Genomic DNA, 18,597 nt, shown 5'->3' on the forward strand with positions numbered 1-18,597 from the left:
ACTTTTTTTTTTTTTTTTTTTTTTTGAGACAGAGTATCATTCTGTTGCCCTGGTTAGAATGCAGTAGTGTCATCATCACTCACTGCAACCTCAAACTCCTGGGCTCAAAGGATCCTCTGGCCTCAGCCTCCCAAGTAGCTGGGACTAATTTTTATATTTTTAGTAGAGATAGGGTCTTGCTGTTGCTGGGGCTAGTCTCAAACTCCTGAGCTCAAGGCATTCTCCTGCCTTGGCCTCCCAGAGTGCTAGCATTACAGGTGTGAGTACCACGCCCTGCCCACATTACATTTTAATTGGACAGTACGGGGCTAAAAGCTCAGTTAGCTAAATTGCCTGTCTTCCTTTCACTTTCAGTTCTCCAGGTCTGTTACCCAAACACTCTGGATAGATAACCTTGGAAACAATGCTTGCAAAACAAATGGAAGAAAAAGCTGCTAACACAGCTGTTCTAAAAATTAAAGAAACAATATTTAATATAAGAGTGTCTGTTGGCCAGGCGCGGTGCCTCACGCCTGTAATCCTAGCACTCTGGGAGGCCGAGGCGGGTGGATCGCTTGAGGTCAGGAGTTCGAGACCAGCCTGAGCAAGAGTGAGACCCCCGTCTCTACTAAAAATAGAAAGAAATGATTTGGACAGCTAAAAATCTATATAGAAAAAATTAGCCGGGCATGGTGGCGCATGCCTGTAGTCCCAGCTACTTAGGAGGCTGAGGCAGTAGGATCCCTTGAGCCCAGGAGTTTGAGGTTGCTGTGAGCTAGGCTGATGCCACGGCACCCACTCTAGCCCGGGCAACAAAGTGAGACTCTGTCTCAAAAAAAAAAAAAAGAGTGTCTGTTATTAAAAACTGAGGAGGGAAAAACATATTAAAATCCTCCACCAACAATTGGGAATTAAATGGAAATAATGTCATTCACTATAGCCTAATACGATTCTCCACCATTTAGGAAAATATCAGGTAAAATAAAGGAAATTATTTTTTAAACTTGAAATCTATTTTCTCTTATTTAAAAAAAGATTTTTTAAGAGTCAAATCGCAATATAACGAACCAAAAGAACTACCAGACCATAAGAGAAGCAATAATCACAAAGGATAAAAACAGTGAAAATTCAAGGCTAAACAAAGCTAGAAATGTCCAAATAAATTGTACCTGAGGCTTGGTCAGTTCAATGGCAATATTTTGTACTTCCATGTTCCAGTCCAGTTTGGGTGTTTTGAGCTCTGTTTCTGCATAAGGATTCATGTAGAGTTTTGCAGAGGCTGATACTGGCTGGAAAACTTACAGCACATGGGAAGAGGTAAGATATGTTTATATGCTCTTACATGGGAACAATTGTAAATAATTATGAGATACTGTTACTCTTAAAGAAAAGTAATCAAAAATATGTGTAACAAAATCACTACCAAAAAATATTTAAGCATCTACTTGTCTGCATAATAATAAGCTCCAATGGGTAAAGTGGAATCCCCAGGAAGGAAAGTGGAGTCCTATGCTTCTACGCAAAAAATGTATAAAACAGACAATCTACTCTTAGTTATTCAGTCTGTATAAAATCAGGCTTCTCTTCCTTGCTACATTTAATGATTTTATTAGTCATTCAAAATACTAACACAAGGAAGGAAGTGAAATCTCAATAACTCTGTCTTATGTAATCACTGACAGAATTTAGGAACACAAAATTCATTTCAGAAAAAAACAATTGGTCACCACTTTATGACTTTGGAAATGATCACATATACATAATCTCAGAATCAACTAAAGAAGATATTCTTCAGGTTAAGAAGTAGTATAAAAAGGTATATACAGGAAAATGACAGGGAAAAGTAAGGTGATAAACTGTAACTGTGAAAATAGTGTTAAAACTATAAAAATTATGATACCTTATGGTAATTACAATTTGTATTAATATAAGATTGTACAAAAATTGTAACTGATATGCAGGTTATTTATAAATGGAAAATGCCCAAGAATGAAGTCGTAGATTTTTCTGAACTACTTCTATCATCAATGAAACTAAATGCTTTCACAAAATAGTAGCACTTGAAAATTTTGTCATCATTAAATACCGGAGTCTATGAACATAAGATAAAGTGCCAACTATCATCCAATAACAATGAGCTATAAAAGAACATGAAGAAAACAACAGTGAACCAGAGTCATACAGAATAGCATGTGTATGAAAGCTGAGAACAATCATAAAGGGTTATACTAAATAAAAACAAACCAATAGCTTCTTTAGAATGAAACTGAAATGAAGAAAACAGATGGAAAAAAATAAATAAATAAGCAGGTAGCTTTGTTTAGTTTTAAAATAAAGGTGAGGCTGCCAAGAAACAGAACAGCTCACCTAAAAAAAATCTTTATTTCTATGGTGGTTGGTTTATCTTAACACTACAATAGTACATGCTAGGGGTGACCTAAATATCAGGATCTCAGAGATTTAGTCATTTTTTTAAAAAAAAACAAAGAAAACCTAAATCCTAAAAGAAAGACTACAATAACAAAGTAAGAAGAATATGTGGAGGCCAAAGGAGGTTGGGTGTAGGGAGTGAACTCTTATTCTCTAGTGGTGTAGGTGTTATGATCTATTCTTAAATAATTATTTATAACCCAAATACGTTGTATTATATCACTAAGGTATAAAATTAATATGTTCTGTTTGTCAAAGTAACTTTATCAGAAAAAGTCTGTTAAAATATTTAATTCCACGTTTTTCCTGTAACAAGAAATAAACTTTTACTATTACTTACTGCATTGATAATTTGGGAGTATCTTTCTACTTGTAAGAATTTCATTTTTCAGCTGATCCTAAACAAAAAATTGAATGAGAATAAGAAAGCAAATACACACATATTCAGCCATACATACAGAAAAAAAACTTGGTTCTTACATCAGTATTTTTATTCCTCTATTTTTGTAACTAGTAGTCCATAAGAAAAATACATGAGCATTATTTACAAGTATATTTCTTTAGTAAAAAGATACAGAAGCAGATATTTTTTTAAGAAATTCTAAATATCTGGAAACAATATTGTAATGCTGTGTTTACCTCTGACTTTGAAAAAAACATATGTTTATATATGTACATCCATGAATTGGGATCTCAAACACATTCTCAAAGGCAAATTATTTGTTACCGTATATGAATGAGAAATAAGAAGTAGAACTTTGAAATTAACCCCCTTCAGAAAATTCAATTGTTCTTCCTTTCTCTCCTAAGTAAATTACATGACTAACATTAGTTTAGCATATACAAGTTTTGAATTTGAATACTCTACTGTTCAAGAAATCATCACCACAATGCCTAAAACATTTGCCAAGGATATATGCTTTATACTGCAGAGTTATCATCTTTCTTTATAATACTCTTAAAGTAATCATTTGCATATGAAATACCACAACATAACAAAAATGCCATCAAAATGAGAGTGTAAAAAAACATAAATGCAGTTTTAATTTAATACTATTGGTTTTCATGTCACTATCTACACAGAGATCTTCAAAAACAAAACTGCTTTTTTGAAGACACACAGTAGATTCCAAAGAATATTTTCCACACTTTTGACTTAGTGACACAGAAGTTAAACAAATGACTGGTATCTGTCCTCATTAAGGATCTCTTACATTCAACAAATTTAGGGAGTGTAGTTAGCTCTTACAGTTATAAATTGAAATTACCAAAATCTGTTCCCTTGATCCCTGGTAAGACATGCTGCAGTTTACATTCCAGTAGGCACTAAGACTATCAAGCTGCATAAGCTATAAAAGAAAAATTAAAGAGGTCAAGCAACTAACACATTGAAGTTATGAATCAATATTAAAATATTATTCTCAAATTCATTACTCTAAAATTACCCAACTGCAATGTTGAACTTCTAAAAGACATAAAATCATACAAAATGGTGGGAAAATATATTCATGTTATTCATAGATTTTATTGGGTCTAGCATACGCTAAATTGTGCTTTTGAGAACACTATTTCCAAGAGATTCATTCATTCAATTATCAAATATTTATTGAGAATTTTTAACAGACCCTATAAATGTTTTGCTGAATAAGAAAGACATGATCCCTCCAGCAGATATGAGAAATACTGGTTTCCAGAAGAGAACGATAGGAGCCTACAATCAACAAGATGGGGGAAGCCACATGCTAAACATCCCTCTTGGAGATACAAAGTGTTTACTAGCATATTGAAAGTATTGTGAAATCCTGTAGTTTAAAACAAAATGAAACATACCGTTTAATTATGTGTAGCTTAGTACTTGAATCAGTAATCTCACTTGACCAGAGAATATTTCTTCTACAACATTTAAAAATATCTCAATTACCTAATGCTTCATAAAATATCATTTGGGAAATAATTTTATCCAGTTTCTTCATTCGCTAGATGAAAAGCCGAAACCTCAGAATAGGGAAGTGATTATAGAATGTCACATAGTATTAATAAATAGGAAAGCCAAAACTAGACCTTAGACTTTGAACTCATGTTCCAAAGGCACATTCTGCTCCATCCAGGTTTCTCCAAGAAAACACATTAAGTATTTGTACCTAGGAAACTAACAAGAAATTTTTATTCTAATAATACCTTGTATATAATTTTTTCTGCTTCATTTAATATGCATGGAGTCCAGTGTTTGTTGGCAGTCTAAAAGAAAAAAGAAAATAACTGAAATGTGGTATATATGTCATACAATAGTGCTCTTATGTTTGTAAACTATAACAAAATAACTTAGGAAGAAAATAAATCTAGCTAATGGTAGCTAATGTCAGCTGTTTCTTCATATATGAAATGGCAAAATCAAAGGAACAATGAAAATAGAATTGAGGAGGTCCTAATTTAACTGAGTTCATTCATTCAGAAAATAATTATTGGGCTACTATATGTATGAGCTGTGGAAAGAATTGGGTATGAATGAAAACAAAGAGCCAGCCTACACTACTGAGGAGGGTGCACTTTATTAAAAAAAAAAAAAAACAAATAAAGTAATTATCGTAAAATAGGAAGAAAACCAGGAGAGAATGAAAATCACTGCACAGACCATGTTTTTAAAACGACAGAGTGGTCAGCAATGCCACATGTTAAACTTATTTAGAAGCCAGGGCATTACGGATGAACTTGTTACGAACAGTTTCAGTGCAGTGAGTCAAGTCACAATACAACAGGTAAGGAGCCAGTAACATGGGTTAAGATGAGATCCAGATCAGAGGTGGGAAGACTACTTTAGATCTAAGTGAGATTTTAATTGGAAAAATGGAAGAAAGGAATTGTATGGAAAAAAAAGATATAGATTTACTGTTACTGTCGCTATAATAGCCACAGTAGTAGTTGAATCAGGAAATAACTGAGCCAGACAATATGCTAAGTGTTTTACACGAAGTATCTCATTTAATCATTATAAAACCACTAAACGGTAAGTATGATACTATTATATTAGTGAATGAACTCAGTTTAGATAGAAGGAGATTAACATGGTAACCAGTATAATAATACATTACAGGTCTTTGATAAAATATAATGGGAAACATAAAAGAGGTAAATTCTAAGAGAAAAATTTTTAAAAATGAGAAAGACAAAGTAATACATCACATAAATACTAAAACCTGAGTAGAATCACCAGGCAGACAAAGGGACGACAGTAATACAAGCAAATAAAACAGTACAAAGAGTCTGAACAAAGGATCAAACAAGAGCAAACGCCAAAAAAGCTACATATTTTTATACACTAGTATGCTTGTTATCAGACTATAGGAGATACATGACTATTTCGTATTTTCTATTTTGTCTGCTAGAAGCTTAAAGTTATATACTGCATTCCTTTATGATGACTATTGTTAGTCTAAGTTTTCTGGAACAATTCCCTCTGCCCTTCAGAACAGATTCTGGTCTCTTTAAGGTATTACTGTATACTCTTTTATTGAAAGCTACTTCAAATTCATTTTGGAAACAGGTAGAAGATAAACCGTATATTAAACACTAGCTACCTTGACTTTCTTTGTTTCTGCAGCTTTTTCTTTATTGTTTCTGCTCTGTCCTTCAACTTGATGTATATCTCTACTTCTCTATATGCATATGTCATTCTTAACCCTTCCACACAACGATGTCCTTCTTTCTCTTTGTCTGCCAGTCTACCTCCCTTCCATTTTTCTACCTCTTCTTTCTCTACTGAGGCCCTCTCTATATAACTAATCATAAGGCAAGCCTATAGCCAGTATGATTTATGGTTCACTGCCCTTAACTTTCAAGTATATGTGAACCACATCTTTTTCTCTACAAAAAAACCTAATTTACCTATTTTTCTTCACTTGTATGCCCCCAAACACATTGCCTACCACTGAGTTGTCCCTAATGGGGAAAAAAAAAGGTCCAGCCTGTATAAACACAACTCTCTACCCTTAAAGAGAAAAACAAACTGTATTATAAAATACTTAATCAAAATGAATTACTTTACATACATCCCAATGTAACACACACAAAGACACACACACACACGTACACATGTATAAGCTAGTTAGAAAATTCATCTACCTGTACCAAGGATGATTATATGACTCTATAGAAATTTATCTTCCCTTTCTTTCCCCACTTTTAAGGTATCACTTTTATTTCTTTTAAATTGTTTGATAATGGTATTTTGATATTTGTTACATGGAAGAACAAATCAAAATAATTAAAAAAATGTAATAATAGCATCATTAAAAATGTTAAACTTCTAGAAAAGCTGTAGCAAGATAATACATAAAAAATATAATAGTGATAGTTGATTTTAAGCAATTCACCTAAAATCAATTCTAAAGTGACTTCAGAATACTTTACAGGTTCCACAGAAATTTTAAATTAGGCTAACATTACCAATAGACTAAGTTCTCCCAGTGTGATGCCAAATGATAGTGGCCGCTTTGGATCAGTGACCTACCAAAGAAGAATAGGTGATGTTAAAATATACGGATGGTGAAAGGTGGGATCCACACCCTACCCTTTATAATACACAGCAGAGAGAAAATGTACTTACAAGTAAGTCACACAACCCAATTGGATTTGTGGAAAAGGAAAGGGAGGAAGGCTGGGATTTTCTACTTTTTGAAGGTATAACACTTCTACGACACTTATATGATACTTTCCCAGTGGAACTCTTTTCCTACTAGAAGACAACTCACTACAACTAAATGGACTTCTCTCTAGATAGTTAAAAAGGGACAGTCTTTTTATGTGTATTATTAAGGATGTTCTTCATAGATATATTTTAAAAAGTGTTACAGAAAACACTGTCACTAAATCATTTTTAAAACATTTAAGGCCTTCATACTTGGAAATGTGAACTATCTCTTTAAGTCTTTAATTTTCTTGACATCTCGAAAATACTTTGTTGGGAAAAACTAAATTTCCACAGTCTCTTTACCCAAAATCTGCCAATGTTATATTAATATTATTGCTCTATTTCTGATCTTCAATACCTAAGTTACACACAGTGCTTAAACTATACCACAATGTGCCCAGGGTCATTGTTTCAGACATCTTAAAGATGTTCAGAAGTCACATAGAATTGTTTGGTCATGACAGAAACTAGGGAACTAGGGAGACAGGAAAAATATAACATTCTAAATCCTACAACTGGGACAGAGTTTAGTCACATGGACCCTTCTCAAATAGGAAAAAATGTAGGCTCTGGTATAGTTGAAAAGCACAACTAGCTTTATGAGCCTCATTTTAAATAATTTTAATTAATATCAGATACATAATGAGTTGTGGCAAAACATTTTCCTTTGTTTACATGATCATCTTTTTATACCTATACACAACTAGCTCAAAATAACTTGTACTTATTTCAGAAGAAACTTTCATTAGTTTAATTAAACACAACTTGTCAGTTGCTAATGCATTTCCTACAAACTACTGCTATTAACCAATGAGCATGTTTATGATAAATTATATTTTCCCTACAGCTATTTCTTACACTATATTTCTCATTATCCTATTAATATATACAATAATTAAGGTAATTACATTGAAAGAGCCATAATTCAAGAATCCTTTGCACTTTTTAGTTTTCTTTTAGATTATTTTAATATCTTTTGTCTTTGACACCAATTTAAATGTGATTGATGTTATTTATCCCTCTCCTGTGTACCTATGTTTTTGTTTTTATAAAAGGAGAGAAATAATGTACCTAATTGTATTTGCTCAGTTAAAAGCTTAGTTTAAGTTCAAACTGAGGTTCTCATTCAAAAATATACCATTACTTTTTTGTTATTGTTTTTTATAATTTTATTTTTAATTGAAAAATAACAATTGTATATATTTATGGAGTACAATGTGATGTTTCAATACACATATACACTGTGGAATGATCAAATCTGGCTAATTAATATATCCCTCATTTCTTTGTGGTAAAACATTTAAAATCCACTCTTCTAGCAATTTTGAAATATACAATATATTATTATTAACCATAGGTACCATGCTGTGAAATAGATCACCAGAACTTATTCCTCCTGACCACAAAGTGAAACTTTGTACCCTTTGGCCACAATCTTCCCCTTCCTTCTGCCCCTGGTAACCACCATTTTACTCTCTACTTCTATGAGTTCAACTTCTTAGATTCTACATAATGATGAGATCATTCAGTACTCGTCTCTCTGTGCCTGGCTTATTTCAATCCACATAATGTCCTCTAGTTTCATCCGTATTTTCGTAAATGACAGAATTGCTTTCTTTTTATGGTTGAATAGTATTCCACTGTTTGTATATCCCACATTTTCTTTATCCATTTATCCACTGATTGGCACTTAAGCTGTTTCCACATCTTGGCTATTGTGAATAACACAGCAATGAACATGAGAGTGTAGATCATCTCTTCAGCATACTGATTTCTAACTAATAATAAAATAGAACAATTATAACAATATGCTAGCATCACTACTCTTGCACTTTATGGCCATTATTAAGTAAAATAAGGATGACTTGACCACAAGCACTGCGATATCACAACAGTCAATCTGATAACTGATCTGATTACTCAGATGGCTACTAAGGCTACTAAGTTGACTAATGGCATATACCATGTGGATACAATGGACAAAGGGGTGACTCATGTCCCACTGGGGACATAGCAGGATGGCAGTAGATTTCATCATGCTACTCAGAACATCTCATAATTTAAAACTTATGTGATATGTAATATTTCTGAAATTTTCCATTTAATGTTTTCAGGCTGAGGTTGACCATGGATAACTAACTTGCTAACCACAGAAAGCAAAACTACAGATAAGGGGTGACTACTAGTCCTAGAAATAGGATTGCTGGATCACATGGTAATTATATTTGTCGTTTTTCACGGAAACTCCAAAATGGCTGTAGCAATTTACATTCCCACCAACAGTATTTAAGGGTTCCCTTTTCTCTACATAATATTAACAATAATTCTTTTGTTTCCATAATGTATTGAATACATTTTATTTTCTTAAGTTTGTTATAAACAAGGACATTTATGAGTTAGGTTTTGTAAGACGTTTATTTACTAACAAATTTAATTTTAATGACTCCATAAAGCTAAGAGATAAAGTAGGTATAAGATAGAGATGATAGTATTTTTTGAAAAACTACAAATATCTTACTGAATATCAAGTTACACAAAAAACTTACCAAGAAAGGAAAATAAATTCTACACATGTCAGCATTGCTTTAATTCAATTCAAACTTAAAGCAAATAAAAACAAAAAAGAACATAAATTCATTTTTAGAAGAGATAGAGTAAGACTTCCAACTTCCTAGTTAAATGAAAAAATTCAGGGTTTCTTACATGTTTCAAACTGTTAAACAAAGCAATGCATATTAACTTCAAACTATTTTTTACATTTTAATTAAGATTAAACAGTTAAATTTAAACTGTTAGTCATGAGTGAAATTTGGTTTCTAAACATATTGTTGCACATGTGTATGAGCAGCTGTGGGTCATGAGTCCAACTCAGTGAAATGCAAAGAGAATGGGACTACAGTCAAGTGGCCAGAGTTTTAGTTCCCTTTTGGCTATTATTACCATTAGTCATTTCATCACCTTCTGGAACTACTGCTTTTCTCAGTAAAAAGCAAAAATTAGTCCCTTATGAGTCTTAACATATGAAACAAAATTCAAAAAAAATAGAGGACAATCCAAAAATCTCTTATATCAGCTTCAGAAAGGAGCACATGGAGGTTTAACGGTAGATTTACATATTAATATTTAAATGCCCAATAAAACTAGCCTAACACAGGAAAGAAAATATGATAGTGTACTCCTCAGGAGAAAAATCAATCTTGGATTTAAAGATGGGTACAGATGATCCATATATAGATAAATCAAGAATATTATGAAATACATATTTAATTACTAACTTAAACCAAGTAAACAAAAGTTACTTACATCATCTTCATATTTAATGTGAATATCTGTGATTTTTACTTGTACATTTTTTATTACTTGAGTTGCCAATTTTTCCAAAAATGTATCCTTTTTGGCTTCTTTTGGTTTATCTATAAAAAAATTGAAAAATACAAGCTCAAGAGTTGAAATTCTCACATATCTCATAATTACTTACCAAAGGATAGCTAAGGTACTACTCAATAGAAATTACAGCCTATTCTAGTGTCTTTGTTTTATTTCAGATTTAGTTTAGATTTTAATATGCATTTCCACCTTAAAACTTATTCTTGAAGATACACTGTAATCTAACATTCATTTTACCTTCCAAGACAGAAATCAAGTGGCAATGTGTATAAACAACATACGGCATAAAAACTACTTTTACCTACCTTTTGTGCGATCAAGACCTTTAAAAGGTTTCTTAAAATGTTTTTTGTGCTTTTTACGTTTACGTCCTTCTCAGTGGAAGCATTTTAGTGAGAAAAGGATAAAATTCAAGTTAGCAGACAAGAGGACAGAAAAGAAAATAAGAGAATTCTTCCTGACAGCAAATTTTGGTACAACTCACCTTACCTTATTCTAAACTGACCTGCTATTTCAATACAAACACAAATTCACAAACCTTCTTTAGTAAAGAATAACCTTCGGTAATCTAGAAAATAACTTAGCAGGCACAATTATACTAAAATTGGAAAAATATCCATTACTCAATGCCCTTTGTAATATTAATGACTTCACAATACAAAGATTCACTTTAATTTCAATGCTACCAAAATACTGGAGATGTAACAATGACAGATTATAAAACTTTCAGAGAAAGGTTTTGATAAACGTATAGTAGGAACATAGGAACACAAATGAAATGAAAGGGTAGACTGCCGACAGGTGACTTCCTTTGGATGATACGCCTCACAAGCAAATTATTTAATAACTGAAGGATATTAAGAAATGTAAAAAGAGTGTACCATGTACATGGAACTATACGCTGGGTTAGCTTAGTAATTCCTTTAAAACCTCATCTTCTTTTATTTGACACTGCCTCACCACGTTTTGGTCTAACACCTGTCCTATGCAACTTACAAATCTTCACAATCAACTGCCTACAACGCATCACCTCTAGTCTGAACCCCTGAGGCAGTCTAACGGCCTCAAGTCTCCATCCTCACCTCCTACTACAGGTCCTTCTACACTGCTACCAGATTGATGTCTTCTAAAATTCTAATCACAGCCTGTTAATCGGCTGCTCAAAATTATTCAAAGATTCTCTGCAGCCTGCCCATTAAAATCAAAATGAGTTTGCATGACACAGAAGGTCCTTTTATGATCTGACCCCTATCTCCCTGTCCTGTTCTATCTCCTGCCACTCATCCTTGCACTGGATACTACAGAAATACTATTTATACTTTCAAAAACAAACCATACCTTCTAATGCCTAATGCCTCTAACACATGTCATTCCCTGAATTTGGGTTGCCCTCCCTGAAGTTCTTCACCAGGCAAACTCCTCGGGGCTTCTAAATCTCAGGTCCAGCACTACTTCCAGTATGAAGCCTTCCTTCAATAGGAAGGCCTCTAAGCAGCTCCAGGGCCTATATCTTACATAGAATTCCATTTAACAGTGACTATACTGTTTTTGAAGTGTTTGCATAATTATCTTGCCATCAGGCAGGAGGCTTCATTAGGGCAGACATTATCCTAATATCTGGGTGCAAAGCACACAGTACTTATCTGTTCAAATAATTCAAAAAATCCACATTTGAACATTATAGCACAATATATAAACAATATAATATATGAGAGAATATATGTCAAAGATAGCTTGAAATTTTGAATTTCTTCTTCCTGGATAGTTTAAAGCAAATTGTCCTGCCACTAAAAAAATTAAGAACCAAATCTTGGATTACAAGAATAAACCCTGAGTTTCAAGAAGAAAATATTTAATAAACATACAGCAGAATGTAGATAGTGCTATTACCAGTATTTCTTGCCACAATGATGGTCCCTGACTATTCATTCATAAATTAAACATACAGAAAAAGAATGGATCCTCAAAGAAATACCATTTGAAACAAGTAAGAAAGCCAGACTAACCCTAAATACCATTCCACTCGGATTCAATAGCTTTCAGAGACAGAATTTCAGCTGTCTGGGTTTAGATTCTCTTCTTACCTAACTAATTATCTTTCTGGTTTCACATTTGTTCTAGCCCCATGTTCTGTCTTCGATCTCAGTGTCAGATGCACCATGTTTAAGCCTCTCTGAACAGTTTCAACTCTAATCTGAATGCTGCATAGTTCTTTAGAGAAAGATTATAATTTCAATGAATAATAAATTCATGATTCTCAATTATACTCTAAAAGTGGTTCTCAAACATTTTGGACTCAGGACCCTTTTAACACACTTAAAACTTGAAGTCTAAACACCTTTTTATGTGTGTGGGTTGTAACTATTTAAAATTTACCATGCTGGAAATCAAAACTGAAAAAATTTTAAAGCATTAATTCATTTAAAAATAATAATAAACCATTATATAACATAGATAACATACAGTTATGAAAAGCAACTGTATTTTCCAAACAAAACATTGTAGTGAGAAGAGCAGCATGTTTTACTTCATTACAAATCTCTTTAACATCTGTCTTAGTAAAAAGACAGTTGGATTAGTGTATCTGCTTCTGCCTTCAATCTGTTGAGATAGTCTGTTTTGATTGAAGTATATGATAAAAATATGATCTCACTATAGATATGTAATTGGAAAAAGGAGGTGCATTTTCATGGTTTTTTCGTTTAATTATGGATACTACACGCAAACTCAAGAAGTGGAAGTTTTTTAAAGAAAGGTAATTGCATTGTGGACTCTGAAACCCTATCACTAAATTTTTCATCCAAATTAAAATCAATGGTCCACCTTGTACTTTAAATGGACCTTTTACATATGTATGCATTGATAATATGGAAATATTACTTTACCGAATTAGAAAAATCTTCCAAATGTTGAGTCTTTTCATTATTTAACATCAAGAGTCACATTTATTAAGAATACAAACCAATCTCATCAGAAAAGTCTTAAAGTACTACTGGGAAGCCGTGAAGCTCAAGGTGGTAAGTACAAGTTTTCTAAAATTCTCATTTTTGTTCAGAAGCTCAACTTTTATCATTGGCAACAAATATTGCAAGTTGCTTTTTTACCTGAAGTAAACTATTGTTTGTTTTGTTGAAATATCTACCAAACACTCAAATTTGAATAATGATAGTCTGTCAGTCATTCTTCAAAGTAAAAACGGTATTCCACAAAAAAAAAAGCAACTAGTTCAGCTCACAACTCAGACAACTGCATAAATACTTTTCCTTTAGACAGTCGCTCTACTTCAGTAAGCACAAATGCTTTATGCATACATCCTCTTTTGTTGCACAAAATATTAAAGAGGTACGTGCTCAAAAATTGAAGTTTATTAAAATAAAGAATTTCTCACTTCATCAAGGAAGTTCTTATGTAAAACTGGCACTTTTTTTTTTTTACTGTGAATGCATGGTAATGAAGAATACAATGACTACTAGTACAGTTTGGTATCACTGCCTGGAGTCATGCTAAGGAAGTCAGAAAAGCAATTTTACACATCAATGCTCCTGCACCAGCAATGCAAATGTCAACATAGCGAAAAATCAATAATGCCTTAGTATGATTATGAAAATAGTTTTGACATTTTGACAATCACTGCTGTAGAATAAAAAAAGAAACTAACATCAAAAGAGGAACGAATATACACTCAGAAATCGAAAAGAGGAAATAATCATGATGCATACATGAAGTCTTAGCCAAATGAATGAAGATGTCATCAACAAAATTAACTATTCTCAATTCAGAAGCACCAGCATTCTAGACCTCATTTTTAATCCAGGCTAATGCACGTAAAAAAAAAAAAAAAAAAAAACCTGAATCAATTAGGATTGCCTTTATCATGACTGTTATAGTTTGCTATTTTTTAACAATGTTGCCCAGACTACAGAAAGCTGGTTCAATTATAACCTACAAAATTGGACAGTGAAACATGAATATCTTCATGCTATCTTTTACATTAAACAAAGTAATTGTAAGAAAAATTAACACAGTTAGTCAGCCACACTTACTAAAGGAACGTATCTGATAGAAGGGAAACTGCTTTCAGGGTAATTTCACTTAATGCTGTGAAAGCTGCCATGCAAATTTTTCTATTTGTCATAAAGACCCAACATATTAAAGAAATTTCTCACTACAGAGGTAATTCTTACATGAGGTTTACTGTTTATATTTTGAGGCACAGACTTATAATTTAATCAAAACAAATTGTAAGTGTGATTCAGTTTATTCCTGAAGTGTTACATAAAATACAAAGTTTAATAAATCAAATTATTTAAAATATTAAAAAATATTATTTTAATATATTTGGTAGATTTCCTAATATATAAAAGAATCCTATTGTAAATCCTCAAGCAAACAGCCTTCAATGCGCCTTTTGTGAAGCTTCAAATTTAAATATACTGTTAAGGACAGTGGTCTAAAGGTGTTTCCAGAGCTACTACAAAAGTGAAACAAATCAAGGAGGATATGAGAAGCTCAGAGGAGCACCTCCCATCAAGGTTCTGAATAAAGTCTCACTCAAAAAAAAAAAAAAAAGTTCCATTTTATTGCTTTTACAAATTTGAAGACACTGCTATAGGAGAAATTGTTCAACTAAGAACCTACTGTACTATAGAACTAAAGTTAAAAAGGCAGTCTGAATTTGAAACTTATCAGTAGATCAAATTCTAAGCTTTATAAGGGCAGAGTGAATTGTGTTTGTTTACTCCATGAACACCAGCATCCAGCATAGTGCTTGCCACAAGAAGACCCTCAAATATTTAATAAATGAATAAACGAGTACAGATATGGGGAAAAGGAAATGATGGTAATAGGAAAAAACACAAATTACATTTCCATATTTTCTAAGAGGATGGCACATCATCAAATGGACTCCACTAAAAGCACAAGTATGGATAAGAATATAATTTTTATATAGTTGAATATAATTAACCATGCATACCCACCAGGCTTGATGTCCTTGTAAACAAAGTTTTCCAAGCCATATATGAACTCCCCTGAATGTGCGCCTGCATCCGCATGGCAGCAATAACCAAAATGCAAAGCATTTAAAAGATACCTTTAATTTCACATGTAAAATATGCCTAAACTTAATTTTAAAGAATTAGAAATCATGTAACAGGACAATTGAAATTTTGTGACATCAAACCATTTATTTCTAAGAAAATAGTCACAGTGATACCATTTTCATTCTTTCAACATGTATACTTAACTTTCACAATATGAAAACAAAAATTCTAGATTAAAATTTTAATAATTAATCATTTCAAATTAAATGAGGTAGGCAAATTTCAATTATGGGTAATACCTCACTGAAATCTTTGACAAATTTTCAAACAGAGCAAAAATCTGCTATTTTGGTTCTCTTTTTGTCTACCACTTTGCCCATTTTTAGAATGAAATATTACTGTGATATTTGACACCAATTTTATTTTATTTTTTATTTAGTTTATTTATTTATTTACTTATTTATTTAGAAAGGGTCTCACTCTGTTGCCCAGGCTAGAGTGCAGTGGTGTCATCATAGTCGACTGAAACTTCAAATTCCTGGGCTCAAGCGATCCTTCTGCCTCAGCCTCCCTATTAACTGTAACTACAAGCACAAGCCACCATGCCTGGCTAATTTTTTTTTTTTGGTAGAGACAAGGACTTACTATGTTGCTCAGGCTGGTCTCGAACTTCTGGCCTCAAGCAATCCTCCCACCTTGGCTTCCCAAAGTGCTAGGATTACAGGCGTGAGCCACCATGCCCAGCCAGACACTAACTTTAGAATCAACTGAAACGGCTTCATCTTAATTAAGTGTGATCTGTTCCCTTTAGATACACTGTCCAAGTCCTTTATATCCACTCTTGCTAATGCTGGCTAGATGGCATCGACTTCCATTTTCCCCCCAAATGCAGCCTATCCCAGACAACACTGCAAGTTTAACCTCCCTAAATCACAGCTCTGTCATGTCGCTCCTTAGATTTTTAAAGAAAGACTCCCCCACTGGCTACAAATTAATGTTCACTATTGCACAAGTTTAAGAATATAAGATCTAGAGCTAGACTGAGTTCAAATTTTAGCTCTACCATTTTCTAGCTTTGTGACCTAGAACAAGTTATTATCTTTCAGCTTCCTCAATTTTAAAATGGTAACAATAATAGCATCTGTATCATACAGTAGTGACTATTGAGTTAATTCATATAAAGCATTTTGAAGAATGACTGGCAAATAGTAAATGCTCAATAAATGTCAGTTGCTATCATTGTCATTACCATCAACATCATTAGGGCATCAGATCTCTTAAAACTGACCTAAACTTAGCATTCCAACCTTACAATCAACTGTACCGCATCAAACTCCCAAATTGTTAGCTGTTCCCCAAAGATGCTCTATACTTTTCCTTTTACTTTCCCCTCGATCTGTCCTGTACTGTCTCCTCTATCTAGAATGCCCTCTCTCCTTTCTGCATATCCATCCTTTAGACCCAGCTCAAAAATACACCCTCAGAGTGTCTTCTTCCCTGATCTCTTTGGCTGAACATAACATATGAATTCTGAACTCCTATAACACTCTATCTCTTTTACAGGACTCAACACTTTCTCTTGCTCAAAATTATGCAAATGTCGTATTTGCCCAATTAAAATGTAAGGTGTTTGACAGCAGGGTCCAGGGATTTTTCTATTTGTTGTTTTTCCAACAATGTGTAGAGCAGACTAGGATCAGACTTTTCAAAAGTACCTCGAATCTAGAAGATAATGTCTTCAAAATTCTAATCTTCAACCTAGCATTCTATCCTCAGACAAACCAAACAAGTGTAGAAGTAAAACACAAAGACATTCAGCCTTGAAAGAATTTTGAAAATTATGTCCAGTGCATCCTTTCTTAAAAAGCTTCTACATGTGCTCCAGCAAAACAAAGGAGTAAACTAAGAAAAAAGAAAAAAAAAACAGGCAAGGGACCCAGGAAAACAGTGAATTAAACATAGAAGAGCAATAAAGACCAGTCCCAAGATAACAACCATGTAGCAGGCCTAAAAAATAACCAGTTCAAAGGGAGAAGCCCAAAAGAAAATGGAATAGGTAAAGAGTATTAATAGGTGGGTTTAGGCAATGGAAAATAATATCAATACTTACATAACAGACAGATTTCATGTGGCATGTGAAAAGAATTAAAAGTAAGTTTACATAGAAGACTAAGCAAATAAAAAAAGAAGCATTTACAAATTCAAGGAAAACAAAAGATTGTTTAAGAAATGAAATATAATCAGAGTACATTATTTGACCTTTGCAGTAAACAATAATTATATTATCATAGTAATATAAATATTGACAATTGGCCAAAAATTATTATTATATACATCCATATTATGATTTAGGGTGAAAGGTGATACTAAGAAAGGTAAACTCCTTGACTACCATAACAGGAAGTTCTAGATAATGCCTTATGTTAATAAATTAGATAATGACAAAATATTAATATTGACAAAAATATGGTTCCCTCTAAGGAATGGGTCAGAAAAGTAGCAAAGGGTGGAAGAGGAGACTGCCATTTCTCATGTCTTTTTGACAAAACTATTTGATTTTTAATTGTGTATATATATAACTTTGCTAAAGTCAAAATTTTAAATACAGAATCTAGCATTTGGAAATCTTTTGGCCCTACTAGGAACTTACTCTTTCCCTTTACTGTGTGATAGCCCTTGCCAGAAAAATAAACTCACTCCAATGAAGTAAAAGGAGAAAAATATCACAAAGTTTATTTTTACAGTTAAGCAAATTCTCTAGAAATATACTCAAAGTAATATTCAATTTCCTTTTTTTCCCCACAATAGTGGAAAATATTCTTTTATCAAATGAAACTAATTAAGTAAAAATAGGGTTTTTTTCATATCAGCATGAAGATTTTGTTTTCATTTTTATCATCTGCTGCTCACAGTTGAATCACCTTCTCTCCTTACCCTCTGAGTCCCTATTCATGTACAATGCTGCTTTCATGCTTTTAAAATCAAGAAACAAGTGGAAAAATAATAAGTCTGAAAATAAATTAAGTAATAACTATTAATTAATAATGGTAAAATGTCAAAGATCTAAAGGCC

At 32.8% G+C, this 18,597-nt stretch overlaps 1 protein-coding gene across 2 annotated transcripts in view; it reads right to left on the bottom strand.

Annotated features, from left to right (window-relative positions):
- The window catches only part of VPS13C (vacuolar protein sorting 13 homolog C), a 166,083-nt gene that overhangs the window by 125,450 nt on the left and 22,036 nt on the right, over nucleotides 1-18,597 (bottom strand). For both annotated transcript variants that reach the window (XM_045530580.1, XM_045530588.1), the window contains exons 6-11: nucleotides 10,400-10,509; nucleotides 6,853-6,912; nucleotides 4,588-4,647; nucleotides 3,678-3,758; nucleotides 2,750-2,807; nucleotides 1,149-1,276 (exon numbers count right to left, since the gene is read on the bottom strand). In XM_045530580.1, the coding sequence (XP_045386536.1) occupies nucleotides 1,149-1,276; nucleotides 2,750-2,807; nucleotides 3,678-3,758; nucleotides 4,588-4,647; nucleotides 6,853-6,912; nucleotides 10,400-10,509 (497 nt within the window). The remainder of the gene's footprint in view (nucleotides 1-1,148; nucleotides 1,277-2,749; nucleotides 2,808-3,677; nucleotides 3,759-4,587; nucleotides 4,648-6,852; nucleotides 6,913-10,399; nucleotides 10,510-18,597) is intronic.

The sequence above is a fragment of the Lemur catta genome, chromosome 1, assembly GCF_020740605.2.
Source record: "Lemur catta isolate mLemCat1 chromosome 1, mLemCat1.pri, whole genome shotgun sequence".
In the NCBI taxonomy this organism is placed as follows: domain Eukaryota; kingdom Metazoa; phylum Chordata; class Mammalia; order Primates; family Lemuridae; genus Lemur; species Lemur catta.